The sequence below is a fragment of the Pagrus pagrus genome (assembly GCF_965226575.1).
Source record: "Pagrus pagrus genome assembly, chromosome: 13".
NCBI lineage: Eukaryota > Metazoa > Chordata > Actinopteri > Spariformes > Sparidae > Pagrus > Pagrus pagrus.
The window spans coordinates 2,931,740-2,947,404 of record NC_140197.1 but is presented as its reverse complement, the minus strand read 5'-3'; the positions used below and the strand labels follow the sequence as shown (position 1 = coordinate 2,947,404).

The 15,665-nt window shown below is 41.4% G+C and overlaps 1 protein-coding gene across 1 annotated transcript; it reads right to left on the bottom strand.

The window, feature by feature from the left end:
• Positions 1–393: 393 nt before the first annotated feature.
• On the bottom strand, positions 394–7,810 carry LOC311268758 (uncharacterized protein). Its single transcript, XM_084372578.1, has 10 exons — positions 7,761–7,810; positions 6,887–6,987; positions 6,393–6,542; positions 5,753–5,952; positions 5,526–5,662; positions 5,090–5,183; positions 4,456–4,800; positions 4,156–4,336; positions 3,855–3,976; positions 394–3,362 (listed from the first exon to the last, which is right to left on the bottom strand). Exons 2-10 carry the CDS (start codon positions 6,966–6,968, stop codon positions 3,048–3,050), a joined length of 1,626 nt encoding a protein of 541 aa, XP_084228704.1. The 5' UTR covers positions 6,969–6,987; positions 7,761–7,810; the 3' UTR covers positions 394–3,047.
• Between the last annotated feature and the right edge of the window lie 7,855 nt (positions 7,811–15,665).

The window sequence follows — 15,665 nt, the reverse complement described above, 5'->3', positions numbered from 1 at the left end:
AGCAAAATTCCCAGTGTATATTGTACTCTATAAGTGTACATTTAACTCCAGTTTCGGTGTATATATAGGTCCAAGAGTTCGGTGTTCACTGAACACCGACAACAGTGTAAAATATATACTCAAAATAAAGAGTTGGACTTGAACCCTCTGAGTGTGCAATTGTACTCTGTCACTGGTACTTTTAGACACTACTTTGGTGCTTTTTGACACTTGCAGTGTAAACCTAGAACTCCCAGAGAGTAAAAGATATACTCTTAAGTAAGTAATTTGTAGCACTTTTCAGAGCTGATTATTTAACACTCTGAGAGTGAGAATGTACTCTATGACTGGTGTACACCCAACACCTTTGAGGTTAATTATTAACACTTCAGGAATGTATAGTCCACACAAGAGTTTCTTGAAAAAATAACATCTTTATTATTATTGTTAACAAGTATCTTGTCTTAATGTTGTTGAAGTGAACAGTCAACTCTTGTTAGGACATAAAACATGTCTTAAGTTATGGAGCCATGGTGCAAAAAAAAAACCTGGACATTTTTGCAAAAATAATTGCCAAGATGAAAAAAAAAAGCATGTTACCACTTCAGTGACACATTTCTTATACAAAAACATGCACAGGCACCACATACTGATCATCTCTGTCAAAACCATACGTTGTCTGCAGATCAAATGGCTTAAACAGGAGCAACTCATCAACTTTCAGCATGGATACATTTTCAGGATTTCCCTGTCTGACATGAAAAGAATGAAAATGCTCTGCAAAACTAAGCGTCTCAAAATCTTCTGCTACAAGAAAATAGTCTCCATTAAATGCAACAATGTCTTTGATCTGACTGAATACTGGGAAATCCTCCTCTATGTTTGAACAAACCAGAAGGCCTGGGCGATACTCTGTCCCAAAACAAGTGATCCAAGATGTCACATCAACTTCACAGTCCAAGTCAACCTGCTGTTCTTCAGCAATTATTTCACCATTTGCCAAGGCATTAAGCTGAACAGTTTTTACTGGACCACAGTTAATACTTTTAAATGGCATTGATTCCCAGTGGTATGCCACAGCCATCTGATGTTTTTTAGCTAATGACTTTGTTATATTTTTGAAATTTTTGATTGTGTTCTTGAAAAACCTGTGTTTGGCTTCGAACCTCATTGCCCAAACATGAAGAATTGGACCTATTTTTCGTATGGATCTGGGGTAATGAATCATGAAGTGATGTTTAGGAATCAATCTGCGATGTGAATAAAGCTCTTTGAAAAGTGTATGATGTTCAAGAATGAGATGCTTCAGACATACTGTCATACCATCAGTAATGACAGGAGAAAATATGATGTTCATGATTTGCAGCAGAAGCAGCAAGAGTCTCCAATGTGCATTTCCTTCTTGTACAACATCTCCAAATATCAAGGGCACATTCCGGATCAAGCTAAATGTCTGAATGGCATTGAGACCAATTCCATTTCCAGTCTGCTCCAAGTTTACTCTGGTTGGTCGATTTTTTCTCTCAACAAAGCCATAATTGTATGAATATATCCTGTTACAAATATCTATCTTGGATATGATGTTGTTGTCTGAGAGGTAACCAAAAAGCAACTTTAGCTCAAACTGCCCAACTCCTTCCAATATGTCATGCATAATGTCTACAGCATAGTTATCAGAAACATCAAAGTACTGTAGATCATTGAGTAAACATGTTCGCTTCACTCCAAATGTTGATGGCAGTGTAGGATCTGCTTTCAAGTCATTGCAATGCTGAGCATGCAGTACTTTATTGCGAAGTGTTATTCTTGGATCATCATCACTGAAAACTGTCTGTGAGGTCTGTTTGTCTACCAGACAAAAGCGGCAAAAATAGTTTGAACTGAATGATTCTACATACCCAAGTAGTGAGTGCAATCCCAAATTGTCCCCAGTCACCTGTGCAATTGTTCCACAAACTGCTTCATCAGAGAAAGGAACTTCAACTCCTGTACACTCGAGCACTTTCAGATCTTGTACAAGGGGTTCTAAGATAACATTAAATCCATACTTCTTTACATCCTGTGTATGAAAAAGTGCCAAAAGATGAATATTCATAAGCGCTGAGTTTATCTTTGGAGACAGATTTCGTAAAATAAAGTATATACTTCCAATCTTATGGATACCATGTTTGGATCCTAGTGGATTTGCCACTTCAAAATCATCATAGAATATCTGTATTTGGAGAGAGTTTGGTTTTTTAGAGAAGAGAGAGTGACCTTTAAAATAGCTCCCATCACAGAAATCTTTATAAAACCCAGTCTTCTCACAAGGCTGCAAAATATGATTTAAAATCTCCCCGTTGTTGAATATAAACTTCAGCGTTTCCAATAGAGGAATGTACACAAATTTGTCTGTCACAGGAACCTGATCGTATGTGCCAGTGGTTCGATTTCTTCTGGTGTCATACCTCACCCCTAGAGCGACCTCAACAGGTTCTACAAGACCCCATTTCTCACTGAAATGTTTTTTCCATTTTGTCTCAGTGTTCAGTTTGCTAAATGGATTTTCAAGGCTTTCGAAATAATCATCAACTTTTGTTCTAATGTCCTCAACATTTGGGAGTAATTTTACAACATCATCTTTAACATTTGAATGCAGTTCCTCTACAAGCTCCTCCATATTTTCAACAACAGTCGTTATGACATTAGTAGCCACACCAGAGCTTTGGAGTTTTGCAATAAGGGATGCACACATTTCTTGGGTATGTTGTTGCCTAGTCTCATTACAGCTTTGAGAATTCACTGGTTGCTCTGAAATTAAAGCTGACATTGTTTGCTGATCAGATACAACAACTGAAGGAGTGACAGATTCATTATCAATTTGAACTAGACTTTCAGGACTATGCTTAGAATGGAGATGTTTCCTGAAGCCTGAAAAAGTGCAAAATCTCTGACGGCATCCATTCTGGTCACACACCAAATGAAACTTCTTGCCGGGAAAAAAGGCATGTGTAAGTTTGAGATGACGAAGCAATTGCTGGATGGTGACAAAAGTAGACTGGCAAACAAAGCATTTGTACATCACAACTTCAGTTGAGGAGCTTTGCCCTAAGGTCCTTGACTCTGGGAGTTTCATGAGAAAGCCCTACATCGATATTGTAGATGGTGGTTTGCACAAATGTGTACATGCTGTTTAGGGCCTGGTCATAGGAGATGCCAAACACATAATGTGTCTTGAAAAGTTCATCAAAGGCTGACAGGGAAGACTTGGCCTTGCAGGGAAGGAGCTCACCATCCATTGCAATGTAGTATTCATGGATGTTGTTTCTTGTCATGCCAACTGCCAGGATGTAGGGCTGCTTCCGCTGGGCTGGACCAGAGTGCTCCTGAAGGCTGCGACCCGCCTGTAAGATAACAATCAAAAGTATAACTACGCTATACATCATTTTTTTTATGGATAAGTCAGACAGAAATCTGATAGCACAGTTGGAGAATCAATTCAAAAGAAAAAAGAATTAATCAAAATTTTAATTAAAGATGTAAATGAATTTATGTTAGTTGCTATTTATAATATTATAAAAATGTGTTTATATGTATTGCTATTAATAAAGTACCGCAATTATAAAAATGTGTTTATATTTATTGCCAACAGATTAATTAAACCCTCTTAACTATATTCTTAGATTCAGATATTTGCTGACTGAAATTTACTTTATCCAGTATGTTGTCATGCTACCCCATCTTGTGACTCTCTCTCCCTGTGAGAAAATACACTTGGGAAAGTCCCTTTGTATCAAGAGAAATGATAATTGGTCAAAACATTCATTTGTTTTTGGAGTGTGGATTCCACTCGTTGATATTGGATCGTTTCAAAATGGAAATCAGGATACACTAACCTTATGAAACTTCACTACATGATCCACAGCTTCCCGGATACTGATCTTCACGGCTCCCTTCTTTCCACTTGGTGGCAGGAGGTAGACCAGCAGGAGGATTGAGGCCATGTCACTATCCCAACCTGAGAAGAGGGGAGGAGAAACTCTAATTTCAGCATGAGATGCACCTGACAAATCAATATAAACATTCATATGGCTCTTGTCAATAAAAAATCAGCACAACCACGTCACAGTCAATACAATAAGACAACATTTGAAATGGTGGGCAGATATACACAGGGAATTCATTTATGTCACTTACCTGGGACCTCGTCATCCTCATCAGGGTTCTCGTCTGCAGACTGAATGAGATAGTCAAGCTGGGGTGTCTTACTGAGGTTTTTGGCTTGCTCGATTACTTTCGCCTTCAGGAGTGTTCCCCACTTCTCCAAGAATTTTGATGAAGTCTCTGCTCCAAACAACAGCTCAAAGTCTTGTAGAACCTAAAGGAGAAGAAGCAAGTGCAGGTGTACTTGATTATGGTGGCAATGGAAGGAAGTTACCATTTTCATCTTTACAAAGCTGTTATTGATGGAAATTAACATAATTCATGTGAACTTACAAGGCCTTTTGTGTCAAGGAACCTTGGGAAAACTGTAAGCACTCCGCTGCATCGCTCAGGATCATGGATCAACTTTTGTCTGTGTTGGAAGGTTGCTCTCATTTTTATGAAGATCTGTTCTTTGTCTGTGCTGTGTTTCAGTAGAGATATGGCCTCGCAGCATTGGTCTCCCTCCAGCTGTTGCTCTTTAGTTACTTCCCTCTCCAACTCCGGTCCACTGCTGTCTGAAGTTTGAGAGCTCCTTCTCCGAACTCCACTGTTACTGCCGCCGCTGAGTTCTCGCTGTGTGTTTTTGAGCTTCCAGGCAATGTAGCCCTCGTTGCTATCTGCATCATAGAAATGCTCCTAAAAACAATGTTGAAAAAAAATTAAGAAATTTAAGCATGATTAGACACCTAGTGAAAGGAACTATAAGATGGAAAATGCATCAAAACATTATTCATTTATCAACAAAATGTACAAACAAAATATTGCTCTTAACACAGTACTGGATTGACTGTCATTTTCAAGAATGTTAATTGCCCCCCCTTGCTGCCTGCACAAGGAAACCTGTCTATTGCTCCTATGAAACAACAATATTTGTATTATTATAATTTGAAAAGTTGGTTAACTTCTCTTTAAAATATATACTCACATAGCCCATTTTCGAGTAGGGATCTTTTAGAGAAGGGAACAGTGTCACAATCCCCAATGCATATTGTGTTCTTTTGTCCTTTGGCGGAGCTCTTCTGTGGGGGTAAACGATAGGTTGCATTGACAGGGAAAAAGGCTGTATGACAATTTACAATGGGGACCATAGACATGTCAACTCAAATAAACTACTAAACAATATACAAGTTGCATGGATAAGGCTGTGTGTGTCTTGCAGATGGGTAATGATTAGTTTAGATTAGAATATTGATATTTTCATGGCATTACTTAGCCATATGATGCAAGGCCACCGTTTACTGGCCATTGTTGTCCTTTACTGATAATCTCATTTGATTACAACCAGCTGTTTTTTTTATGAACAATCAAATACTATGAATATACTCTTGACTGAGTTGTGCACCATGAAGCATTTGACTTACCCATACTTTTCCAACATATCAGCGACAACAATGTTGACAAGTTCACGGCGTGTTCGATCCTTCATCTCTCCTTTTGTTGCATATTCTTTAAGTATTTTCTCCCCTCCAGGCTTTTGTTCCAGAACTCTCTTGACAAGCTTAAAAACAAATAAAAATAAGCCAAACAAAAAATTTTGATGTCAAAAACATATTTAGAACATGGCAAAAGAATGTACAAAAAAACTCACCTCTTTGGCCTGTGAAGAACTGTCATCAATATGCTGACTTTTTTGGGACTTTGGAATGCCATCATCAATGCATGGTCTTTTTGGAGACGTCAGAAAGATGTCATCAATGTAATGTCTTTTTGGAGACATCAGAAAAGTATCACTCTCTGATGAGCGTGATGATAGTGACAAGGTGTCTGTGCATGAAGATGCAGGAGAGTCTGAAAAGAGGGAGCACATCATTTTCAAAATCATGTTTTACTAATGATTTCATTAATTGACCCACAGTTTCAATTAAGAGTAGGTGAGAGCATGGGATGGTAAAACTGTGCATCTGTTTTTGTTTTTTTAATACCAGTAATAGGCTACAATCAGTTTTTGTGGTTGATACGGCCACATATTAAGCAATTTAGTCCATGACAGATAGTCTACTAGTTGGTAACTGAGTGCTCAGGTCAGTATTCTTATCAGTTGACATGTTTCATAGGTAAATGGATTGGTTCTGAAAACAATGAAAAACAAATTCTAACTTATTGAAAAAATTAAATTTAAACAGGATATTGCTGAGAACCAATAATTTTTGTGTTGTAAAGTCCATTTCAATGGTTACACGATAATACTGTAACCTTGCAAAGTACAATTTGATCAAATGACCACTTACCACCAGTAACTGAAAGAGTGTCAACAATGGTCCACAGGATGTCGGTTTTTTCCTCCAGAATGTCACTGAAGACCTCTTCATCGACCTCTGTTCCAGTGTCATCCAGCACATATGTATCTTTTTCAGTGGGTATACTGAACTTCATTTTAGCTTTGAATACAGAAAAAAAAAATTAAATAAAGCTTGGGGTGCATTATTGTTCATCTTACTACCACATACACAGGACAAAGTGGGAAATAAAGTTTTTAGTTTTTCTATCTTAATGGGCCACAGCACTGTAGACTAGCATGATGCCAAAAAGAAAAGAAGGCAGTTTCCAGAGTTGATTCCGGTACTGAGGAAAAATGATTAAAGTTAAAGCAAAATATGTCTTTAAAACCTTACTGTGGCCAGCTGCAAGTATATCTCTTATTGGAGTTAGGAATGGCTGTTCATTGCCCAATGACACAATCTACCTATCTTTTAGGCTACAAAAAGCAGAGACATTAACTTACCCTCCTTGAGAAAGTCCGAGTGTGAGGCTCCATTTAGTTTGATGTACTTCTTCTTCCCTTTGTATTGCACTTTGAACAGCATTGCTGCAGACCTCCCACAACTACAACACAAACATACAATTAGTGTAATGTCAGTGGACACAGTGCAAAGTCAGGCTTTGTCCACTTTTTATTTCTTTTCTACAACTGGACGCCGTCAAACCGGGAGAAATGGCGGACACACCTATCAACTAAGAAAAGGAAATTCAGTCCGAGCAAAGCGCTGGACCGTCGGACCCATACCCGGCCGTCGCTGGCAACAGGGGCCAGGAGGGCTTTGCCACGATGAGGACGGCTAGCCACGTGTGGAGCTGCCACAGTGCTGACCTCTGCTCAGACACGTGCTAAGCTTCCGTTCTCATCATGGTGGCTCGTGGCATAGCATTCGTGGCTTCCGTTGACGGCGACGACTGAGTATGGGCACGACGCTCCAGCGTTTTGCTCGGACTGTATTTCATTTTCTCTGCTAGCAAGTGTGTATCGTGCACAGTTACCCACTAGCAGCTAATTTCGAGCGGGAGTCGGAAGCTTTGAAGTAACGTTAGCTTCGGTAACGCTAGCCACCGAGGGAGGGGGGTTAGCTAACTTTAAACCAATTCTGTGTTTTCTTTGTCAAATAACCTGCTTTACCGTGGCTAACATTACAAACACAATATTAATTCTGATAAATTAAACATTTGTAGTGACTTTACAACTGATATAGCAAGTTAGCTAAACTAAATTGAAACCGTGTTTGCCTATTAACGTTAGCGTTTTTAGTTATTTACGGTAAATTACTTTTGAGGATTGAAATACTTGATATTTCGCATTATTTATTCACTTTATAGTTTCTTACCTGGCGTCCCGCGAGCTGTACTCTGTCTGGCAGTCATCGGTTAGTGCCGTTGCTGCGGCACTCCAGGAGAGCTCAGAGCATGTGACTGGATTCAACCAATGAGAGGGATTGGAGAGCTGATGACGAAATCGAAACCTAACTCTCGGTGCGGCCGGGAAAGACTCAATCAAGCAATAGACTCTGAGGGAGTTCATCATTGTAAAATAAACACTACAATAACTCTACACTAACACTATTCATAGAGGAACACCACAGAGAGATTATGGTGCAACCTGAGAAGTGTACTTTGTGCCCATTTGACACCAAAGTGTAAAATTTCTACTCTCGTCATCAAGACTCTGGGATTTTAACTCTCTGGCATTTGCTGTGCAGGCAAAAAAGCCAACGCTCGATGAGACACAGACCAGCAATGAAAAACACTGCCCAACACAGCACTACATAAGTGGTGTCCTAATAAGGGGTGTGGCCCAAATTGAGGTCTACCAATGCAAACGACAAATCTTTAAACTCAGTAAAAATGACCTGTAACTAATACTGAAATAAAGTACTGATACATTTTGCAAACACAAGATAGACTAATCAATTGAATTAAAGGTGGACAAAATAAATCCAAAACCTTCAAAATTCCAAATGTGCACACCAACAAAATTCACCAAACTTCAATTAAAGTTAGGGAGAAAGTTTTTGACGAGCCCCCATTATGTCACGGCCTCCAAACAATTAAATAAAGTAACAGTGGCTCAAATTGGAGACCTCAACATAAAAGAAGGACACCAGAAAATAGAACATTTTCACAGGTTTTATTAACCAACTGTTCCCACAATAAACATCCTTTATGAAACCATAGCAGAACTACAATATAAATACTTTACCGAGTGAGAAATCATCAAACCAGAAGGAACCTGGAGATGCCAGCCAACTCAGCAAAATGGAGGGGGGAACCAGGCCACCCCCTATAGGGACGTCGAAGCTGGCCCCCCCTGCCTAACAAAACCAAATTATAAACTAAAAACTAAGCGAAAAGAAGGACTGCCGGCCATCTCCAGGCCAAAATAAAATAACTAAGTTAAAGATTGCTGAAAGAAAAGAGTGTTTAACAAATCATACTGTGGGACTAAGGTGTTGCTGGGTCTGTCTCCTAGAGCAACTGAACTGGCTGGCTTATACAGCAGGCTGGTAATTGGGCTGTAATGATCTTGATCTGCTGCAGGTGTGTCAGCCTGAGTGTGCCAGCCTGATGAGAAAGGAGAAAACATGGGTGTTTAGGCACAGCACAGTGATGTCTGAGTGAGTGAATGAGTGATGTCATGGCCACGCACAACAACAGGGCATAAAAAGACACTAAACACCAAGCTGTCAACATTTTTCAGTCTGAATTATTGATTAAAGCAACTTTTTTTATGATCCATCCTCTGATAGTCTGAAATGACAATCCATGTTTGTATTAATTACACCGGATATAGTTTTATTGTAAATTCCAACATTTGCTTGAGAGTGAAGATATAGTTACACAAACATAGGCAGTTTTTCCTTTATTCGTATGTGAAATGTGTTTCTATACTTTTGACTAGCATATATATCCTACTACGTAATTCACTGTGCTCTATATCATATTTGTTCCATTTCATAACATGTTCAACATTTTCAGCAACCTTACAAACATCACATTTATCCGACACACACTTCGCCATTAAATAAAGACTTAATTAATCCTGTATGTCAGAGATAATCACTCCCTCTCTTCTGCACTTCCCTTTGAAATCCTTCATGTTAATTGATTTATGAATGCTGTAACAGTGTCTTCCCTTTTCATCTGCATCCCACTCCTCTTCTTCTTCTTTTGAATTCAAGCTTTCGAGAGCTGCAGCTGAATCTGAGCAGATGGCAGCACTCTCAGGCCTCACCACCTCTATCCACTGCATTCCTAAAATTACAGCGGTAAACACAGATAATCTATTATTAATTATTTTGCATATGATACATCAAACTCCAGTATGAACAGTCCTGTTCCTACAAGTCCAGTCTCTGGCTCTTTGGATCCATCAATGTGTTTCTTGTTACATGAACATGATCACTCTGAACTTTGTCACTTGACTAAAGTCCACAGCATGTAATAAGCAATCTCAGCAGTCAGTTATTATCAGTTTTTAAGAACCTAAATCAATGAATCGAGAATGTGTAGTTTCTTTGTGTTCTAAGGTGGATTGATTCAACAGTTTTTATTATAGGTATATCTGAATTAATTATATTTCCTGGTGAGAGAAGATGACTCCTTTTCAAAATTCATCTTTTTATTTAGTGTCCTGCGGAAGCCCTGAACGGTCATGTGTCTAACATATTATTTCCTCTGGTTTCCTGTGATAACGAGTTAAATTTTATTTCTATAGATATGTAAATCTAGAGGGGATGTCCAATGTCAGCTACTTGGACAATAAACCAATAAACAAATGCCTCTTCAGGAGATAATGAAACTGAAATGTGCTCCTACAAGCCCCAGTTAAAACTGAAGGTGTATAGGGGCTTGGGTTTCAAGTGGTTCAAGAATGAACACAGTTTCCTTACTAGAATGACGTGGAGCAGCCAAGAAAACACAACAGGGCCTAAACAGACCAGAGTTTCTGGCTGGCAATATAAGGGGACGAGGTTCTCAGTGAGTCAGGGACAGATTCAGAGTGAGAGAGTTCCGCAGCAGCATTAGTAGCAGCATGAGCATGAGCTCCTCCTTTTTCGTTTTGAGATTAGATAAACTTTCAATTTTGTGTCAAATTTTGAAGGGGAAACACTTTTAGAGGAATTACCTCCCTGAAAGAAGAAAAAACAGAAAAGAAAACACCAAAGAAAACTTGGAGAAATCCATCTGAACTGAGGAGTCCAGCAGAAAAGTCCAGCCAACTGACAAGCTGACAGTTAGTCAAACTGTCCTGAAGACAACAAACACACCTGACAACGAGCAAGAAGAGGAACACAGCCAGAGAATGAAGTGAGTGAGAACACCAGAGACAATACAGCCTGCACAAGGCTTATAAAAACAAAATAACTACAAACTAATTTAAGTTAGTTTGGAGTTAAAGCTAACAGCTAGCCAACAAGACTGTAAGTCCAACGGTTACTAAGGAGTTGGAACAGCAGCCATGCAGCAGCAGCAGAGCCCTGCAGCCTCAGACACAGCTCATACAGAAGCTGTTCCTCTCTTGTACACACAAGATCTCAAAAATGAAAGTGCCAGGAAGGCACACAAACAGAAAGTATTGAAGGAAAGACCAGAGACACTCTTCTCTGACTCCTACAAGAATGGAGACGTCAGCAACCTGATCTTCTTCACAGAGCAGCCACTGGCATGGCACTCTGCTATAAGGACCCACTACCCCTCTGTGAAGAAAGAGGGCATCTGTGATGGCTGGAAACTGAAGGTCAGAGAAGCAGAAGACCCAGACTCCCCCATGACTTCAGTCAACATATACAAGAATGGGACTGTCATGGTGCAGGGAAACCTCAGGCAGTTTGAGCTGGACTTTTCCCCTTTATAAAGGAAAGATCCCAGCAGGAGAAGAGCCCCTCCTCCTGACCAGAAGAGTGAGCCCCCCAGCTCTGAACAGGCCCGGGACCCCCAGCTGACCATCATCACCGACATGAAGGTGAAGTTCAGTGAGCTGGAGAGAGAACTGGTCCAGCTGAGAGAGCTGATCAGCCATCAGCCGAGCCAGGAGGAGGCCTGCAGCCTCAGCACAGAACTGAGCAGACTGAGGCAGGACAGGGAGCAGAACAAGACAGAGCTGAGCACCATGAGGACTGAGATCAGAGAGCTGCAGCAGCAGCAGGAGAGCCACATGGCAGCGCTGAGCGCCCTGACAGAGGAGGTGAAGTTGCTGAGAGAGGAGAGAGAGAGCCACAGGAGAGAGCTGGCCTCTCTGTCACAGAAGCTCTAGGAGACAGACAGAGTCACCCCAGAGCTGACAGGACAGCTGGACTCACACCCAGACCACAACCAGGACCCTGGAAGCCCCACCCAGAGACACCAGGACAGAGAGGCTCCACCCACCCAGAGTCACCAGGACAGAGAGGCTCCACCCACCCAGAGACACCAGGACAGAGAGGCTCCACCCACCCAGAGTCACCAGGACAGAGAGGCTCCACCCACCCAGAGTCACCAGGACAGAGGCTCCACCCACCCAGAGTCACCAGGACAGAGAGGCTCCACCCACCCAGAGACACCAGGACAGAGAGACTCCACCCACCCAGCAGCTCCCCTCCAGTCCACAGACCTGCACAGCAGCCAGACATCGTCATCCTCATCGACTCCAATGGAAAGTTCCTAAATGAAAAGAAACTTTTCCCCAACCACAAAGTGGCCAAACTCTAGTGCCCAACCAGCCGACATGCCATGGAGCTGCTGTCAGAGGAGCGTCTGGGTTCTCCGAGTCACATCATCATCCACACCGGCTCCAACGAGCTGAAGACGCAGCAGGAGAGAGTGTCAGAGTCACTCAAAGGAGTGATAGAAAAAGCCTCCAGCACCTTCCCAAACAGTAGAGTGGTTATATCAACCCTACTGCCCAGGAAAGACTTCCACCCAGACACCATCCACAGGATCAACAGCAGCGTCTCCAGAGACTGCGTCCTGAGGCCCAACGTCCACCTGGCCCACCACCCCACCCTGGACATCAGCTGCCTTTATGACCACGTCCATCTACTTAAAAACACCTACCCCATCTTAGCCCGGACACTGAAGGACGTCTCTCTCAACTGAGACCAGTCCACCCCCCACAGAAGGAGCAGGTCGGCCTGCAGCACCCCCAGACCGCCATCCAGACCATCCCCACGGAGACCTGACCATCTTCATCCCCCTACACGACGACCCCACCAGGGCAGCTACGAAAACCCTCATACCCGACCAGAGCCCCCCCTGCCCCTAGGAGCCCCCACCAGCACCATCACCAGGAGCCATGCCCCGTCCCACTGAGCTATGCTCAGGTGGTGATGAGAGCAGCAGCACCCCCCTTACCCTTCCAACCTCCAACCCCACCCCTACACCCCCACACAGCCAGCTGAGAGACATCCAGCACATGCTCAGCCTGCTCTGCTCCCACCTGATAGGTCAAACACAGTAGACAACCCTAGAGTTTTATTTATTGTTATTATTATTATTTTATTTATATATATTATATATTATTTATTTATTAATTCATTTTAAAGGGTTGTATTATTATTAGGTCTAAACTCTTAATATCTAACATGTTCTAAAACTGATCTCTTCATTGACAATAGGATTGGGAGTTTATCTCATTTTGACACTGAATGCTACACTTTGAGTTTTAAACTTAATGAAATCTAAATCGTTTGTTATCTCATGTAGGAAAATCCAGGGTCTGAGGTCCTCTGCTTTTGGCATTAAGAGCACGACCCCAGACTTCAATAGAGAGTTAGAAAATTCAGACCCTAACCCTAACCCATTCATCATTGTTTTGCAGGAGACTTGGAATAGAGGAGACATGACCACTGGTTGTCCTTTAGGTTATAGAGAAGTCATTTTCCCATCTACCAAACTGAAAAGTGTAAGCCAAGGCAGAGATTCAGGAGGGATGCTGATCTGGTACAAGACGAACCTCACACACTCAATAGAATTACTCAAAAAAGGAGATTTTTCAATTTGGTTCAAAATAAAAAAAGAGGTGGTCTCCACAGACAAAGACGTATTCATGTGTGCAGCCTATATCCCCCATCAGAGTCCCCTTATTATAATGAAAACAGCTTCTCCATTCTTGAAGATGAAATCAGTTACTACCAAACACAGGGAAACGTGCTGATCTGTTGTGACCTTAACGCCAGAACAGGCACAGAACCAGAATTGATTAATGCACAGGGAGTCAACATCCCTTCTCCTTCACATCGGCACAGGAACAACTTTGACAAAACCGTCAACAGAAATGGGCATCAGCTGCTGCAGTTGTGTCGCACACTGGGTCTGTACATAGTCAACGGTCGGCTTCGAGGAGACTCCTTTGGTCTCTACACGCACAGCTCTCCTCTTGGCAACAGCACAGTGGACTATGGGACTTTAACTTTGTAGTTGTTCTGAAGGGAAAAAGCCTGAAGAAGCACATCAAAATATAATAAAAATATGTCAGACAAACAGACACAAGCTCACCAAAACAATCTGTATCAAAAGACGGTTAAAAAACCTGCCGGACATCAGCTCATCATCATTCAATCATCAGCGGTTTGAAAAATCATAATTTAATAGACTGATGACAGCAGTTAGAGCCCACATTAAAACTCCTTGTTTTATTGTCGTAACGCTGATGTTAATTTCTGCTTTTAATCACTAAACAGTTTAATTAAATCAGGGTTTCATTTTCATTTGTGTGCTGCTTTAATTCACATCCAGTTTCATCATTTTAAATCACGTTCAATTCAATTATAATTACACTTGAGATTTTTGTAAAATGAAGTCAGTCAGAAAGAAAGTCTTGACGTCACCAGTTCAGTTCTCACTGCACACAGAAACTGGATCCATTCACACAAACCAGTCTGGGTTCAAACAGTGGAAATGGCGACATCTGCTGGCAGAAAGCAGCTCCAGCAGGAGCAACAGAACATGAACGGTGCTGATGACGTCAGCTTCAACAATGATTTGTGTGAGAAAAAGCTCCACAGGTTGACTTCATGTGTCTATGTTGATCATGTGTTGATCATGTGATGTGAAAACCAGCAGGGTCACACATAAAACTCTGATGAACTTTACATACTTTAAAGTCAAACACAGGATTTGTTTCTTTTCTGTAAAACTCAAGACAGTTTTATATTTCTGTGTACTTCTAACTGTTTTACAGACATGAATGATTATAAAGTGTAGAATCAGCATGTTAAACAGATCTTTTTTAATATCAAACATTATATAAAGATGAAATATGAAGCTGCTGACTTTACACCAAAATCCAGACACAAGTCAGTCCAGAAGATTCAGTAAAGCCTCGATTATATCCAGACTGTGTTCAGAGTTTATCCACTTCCACATGTCATTTTATAATAAATTATAAAATGACAAACAGCTGATATTACTGGTAATAACCAGAACTTCACTCTGCAATATCAACTTCTACTGTTAAAGGGGAACTCCGGTTTTTTGACACCTGGACCTTATTTATAGGTGTAATTATGCTCATATACTTACACAGACAATTGTAGTGCAGCTCGGAGTCCTTCGGACGTTAGTTAGATCCAACCGATCATGGCCGCAGCGCACGGGGGCCACGGCAATGGAGCTTCTACATACGAATTATCTGCCGCGAGACTCACTCATTTCACCTACATTTTGTCATGAATGGCCAGTGTTATCATCATGTCAGCTCAGCTACCTTGTTGTCGTCAACCCTGTTTCTCCTTTATTTCTCCTGCGTAATAGCTTCAGTCTGTGGTCTGTATTCTACACAAGCCATTACTATAAAGTACAGATATCCAAATTCGCCCAGTTATTTACTAATAAAGCAAACGAATTCATGGAAAATAGACCCTTTATGCATGTATAGACTACTTACTCAATCGAAAGTTGGCCGCTCGGTCCTGCTGGCTTTGGCTGGGTCTTTCAATTTACTTTTGGGACATGGAAAAAAGTCTCTACCACAGCCCGGTTTATCATTGCCGAGAAATCCTCCAGAGTAGTACTCTGAGCAGCAAATACATTCCTCTTCTGTTGCCATCAGTGAGCAGTGTCCACAAGAGCACCACCAGTTAGCAGCTATTCGTGGACGTGCAGCGGTTTCTTGTTCTTGGGCCAGCTGTTTGGCTCTCTGCCTCCGCGTCCTCCTCCTCGTCAGTGTATTCTGGCTCAAAACGGGACACCTCTACATCAGATAAATATTCTGCCATGTTGCACAGAAATAGCCGACCAAAACAAAGTGAAACAGC

Bases quoted from the DNA above. Each gene is read 5' to 3' on its own strand.
- LOC311268758 (XM_084372578.1), bottom strand. From the start codon at position 6,968: ATGCTGTTCAAAGTGCAATACAAAGGGAAGAAGAAGTACATCAAACTA. The intron at 4,801-5,089 runs GTGAGTATATAT...CATTGTTTTTAG, and splicing joins CCTACTCGAAAATGGGCTAT to GAGCATTTCTATGATGCAGA. The intron at 3,363-3,854 runs GTTAGTGTATCC...GTTATCTTACAG, and splicing joins ATGTAGTGAAGTTTCATAAG to GCGGGTCGCAGCCTTCAGGA.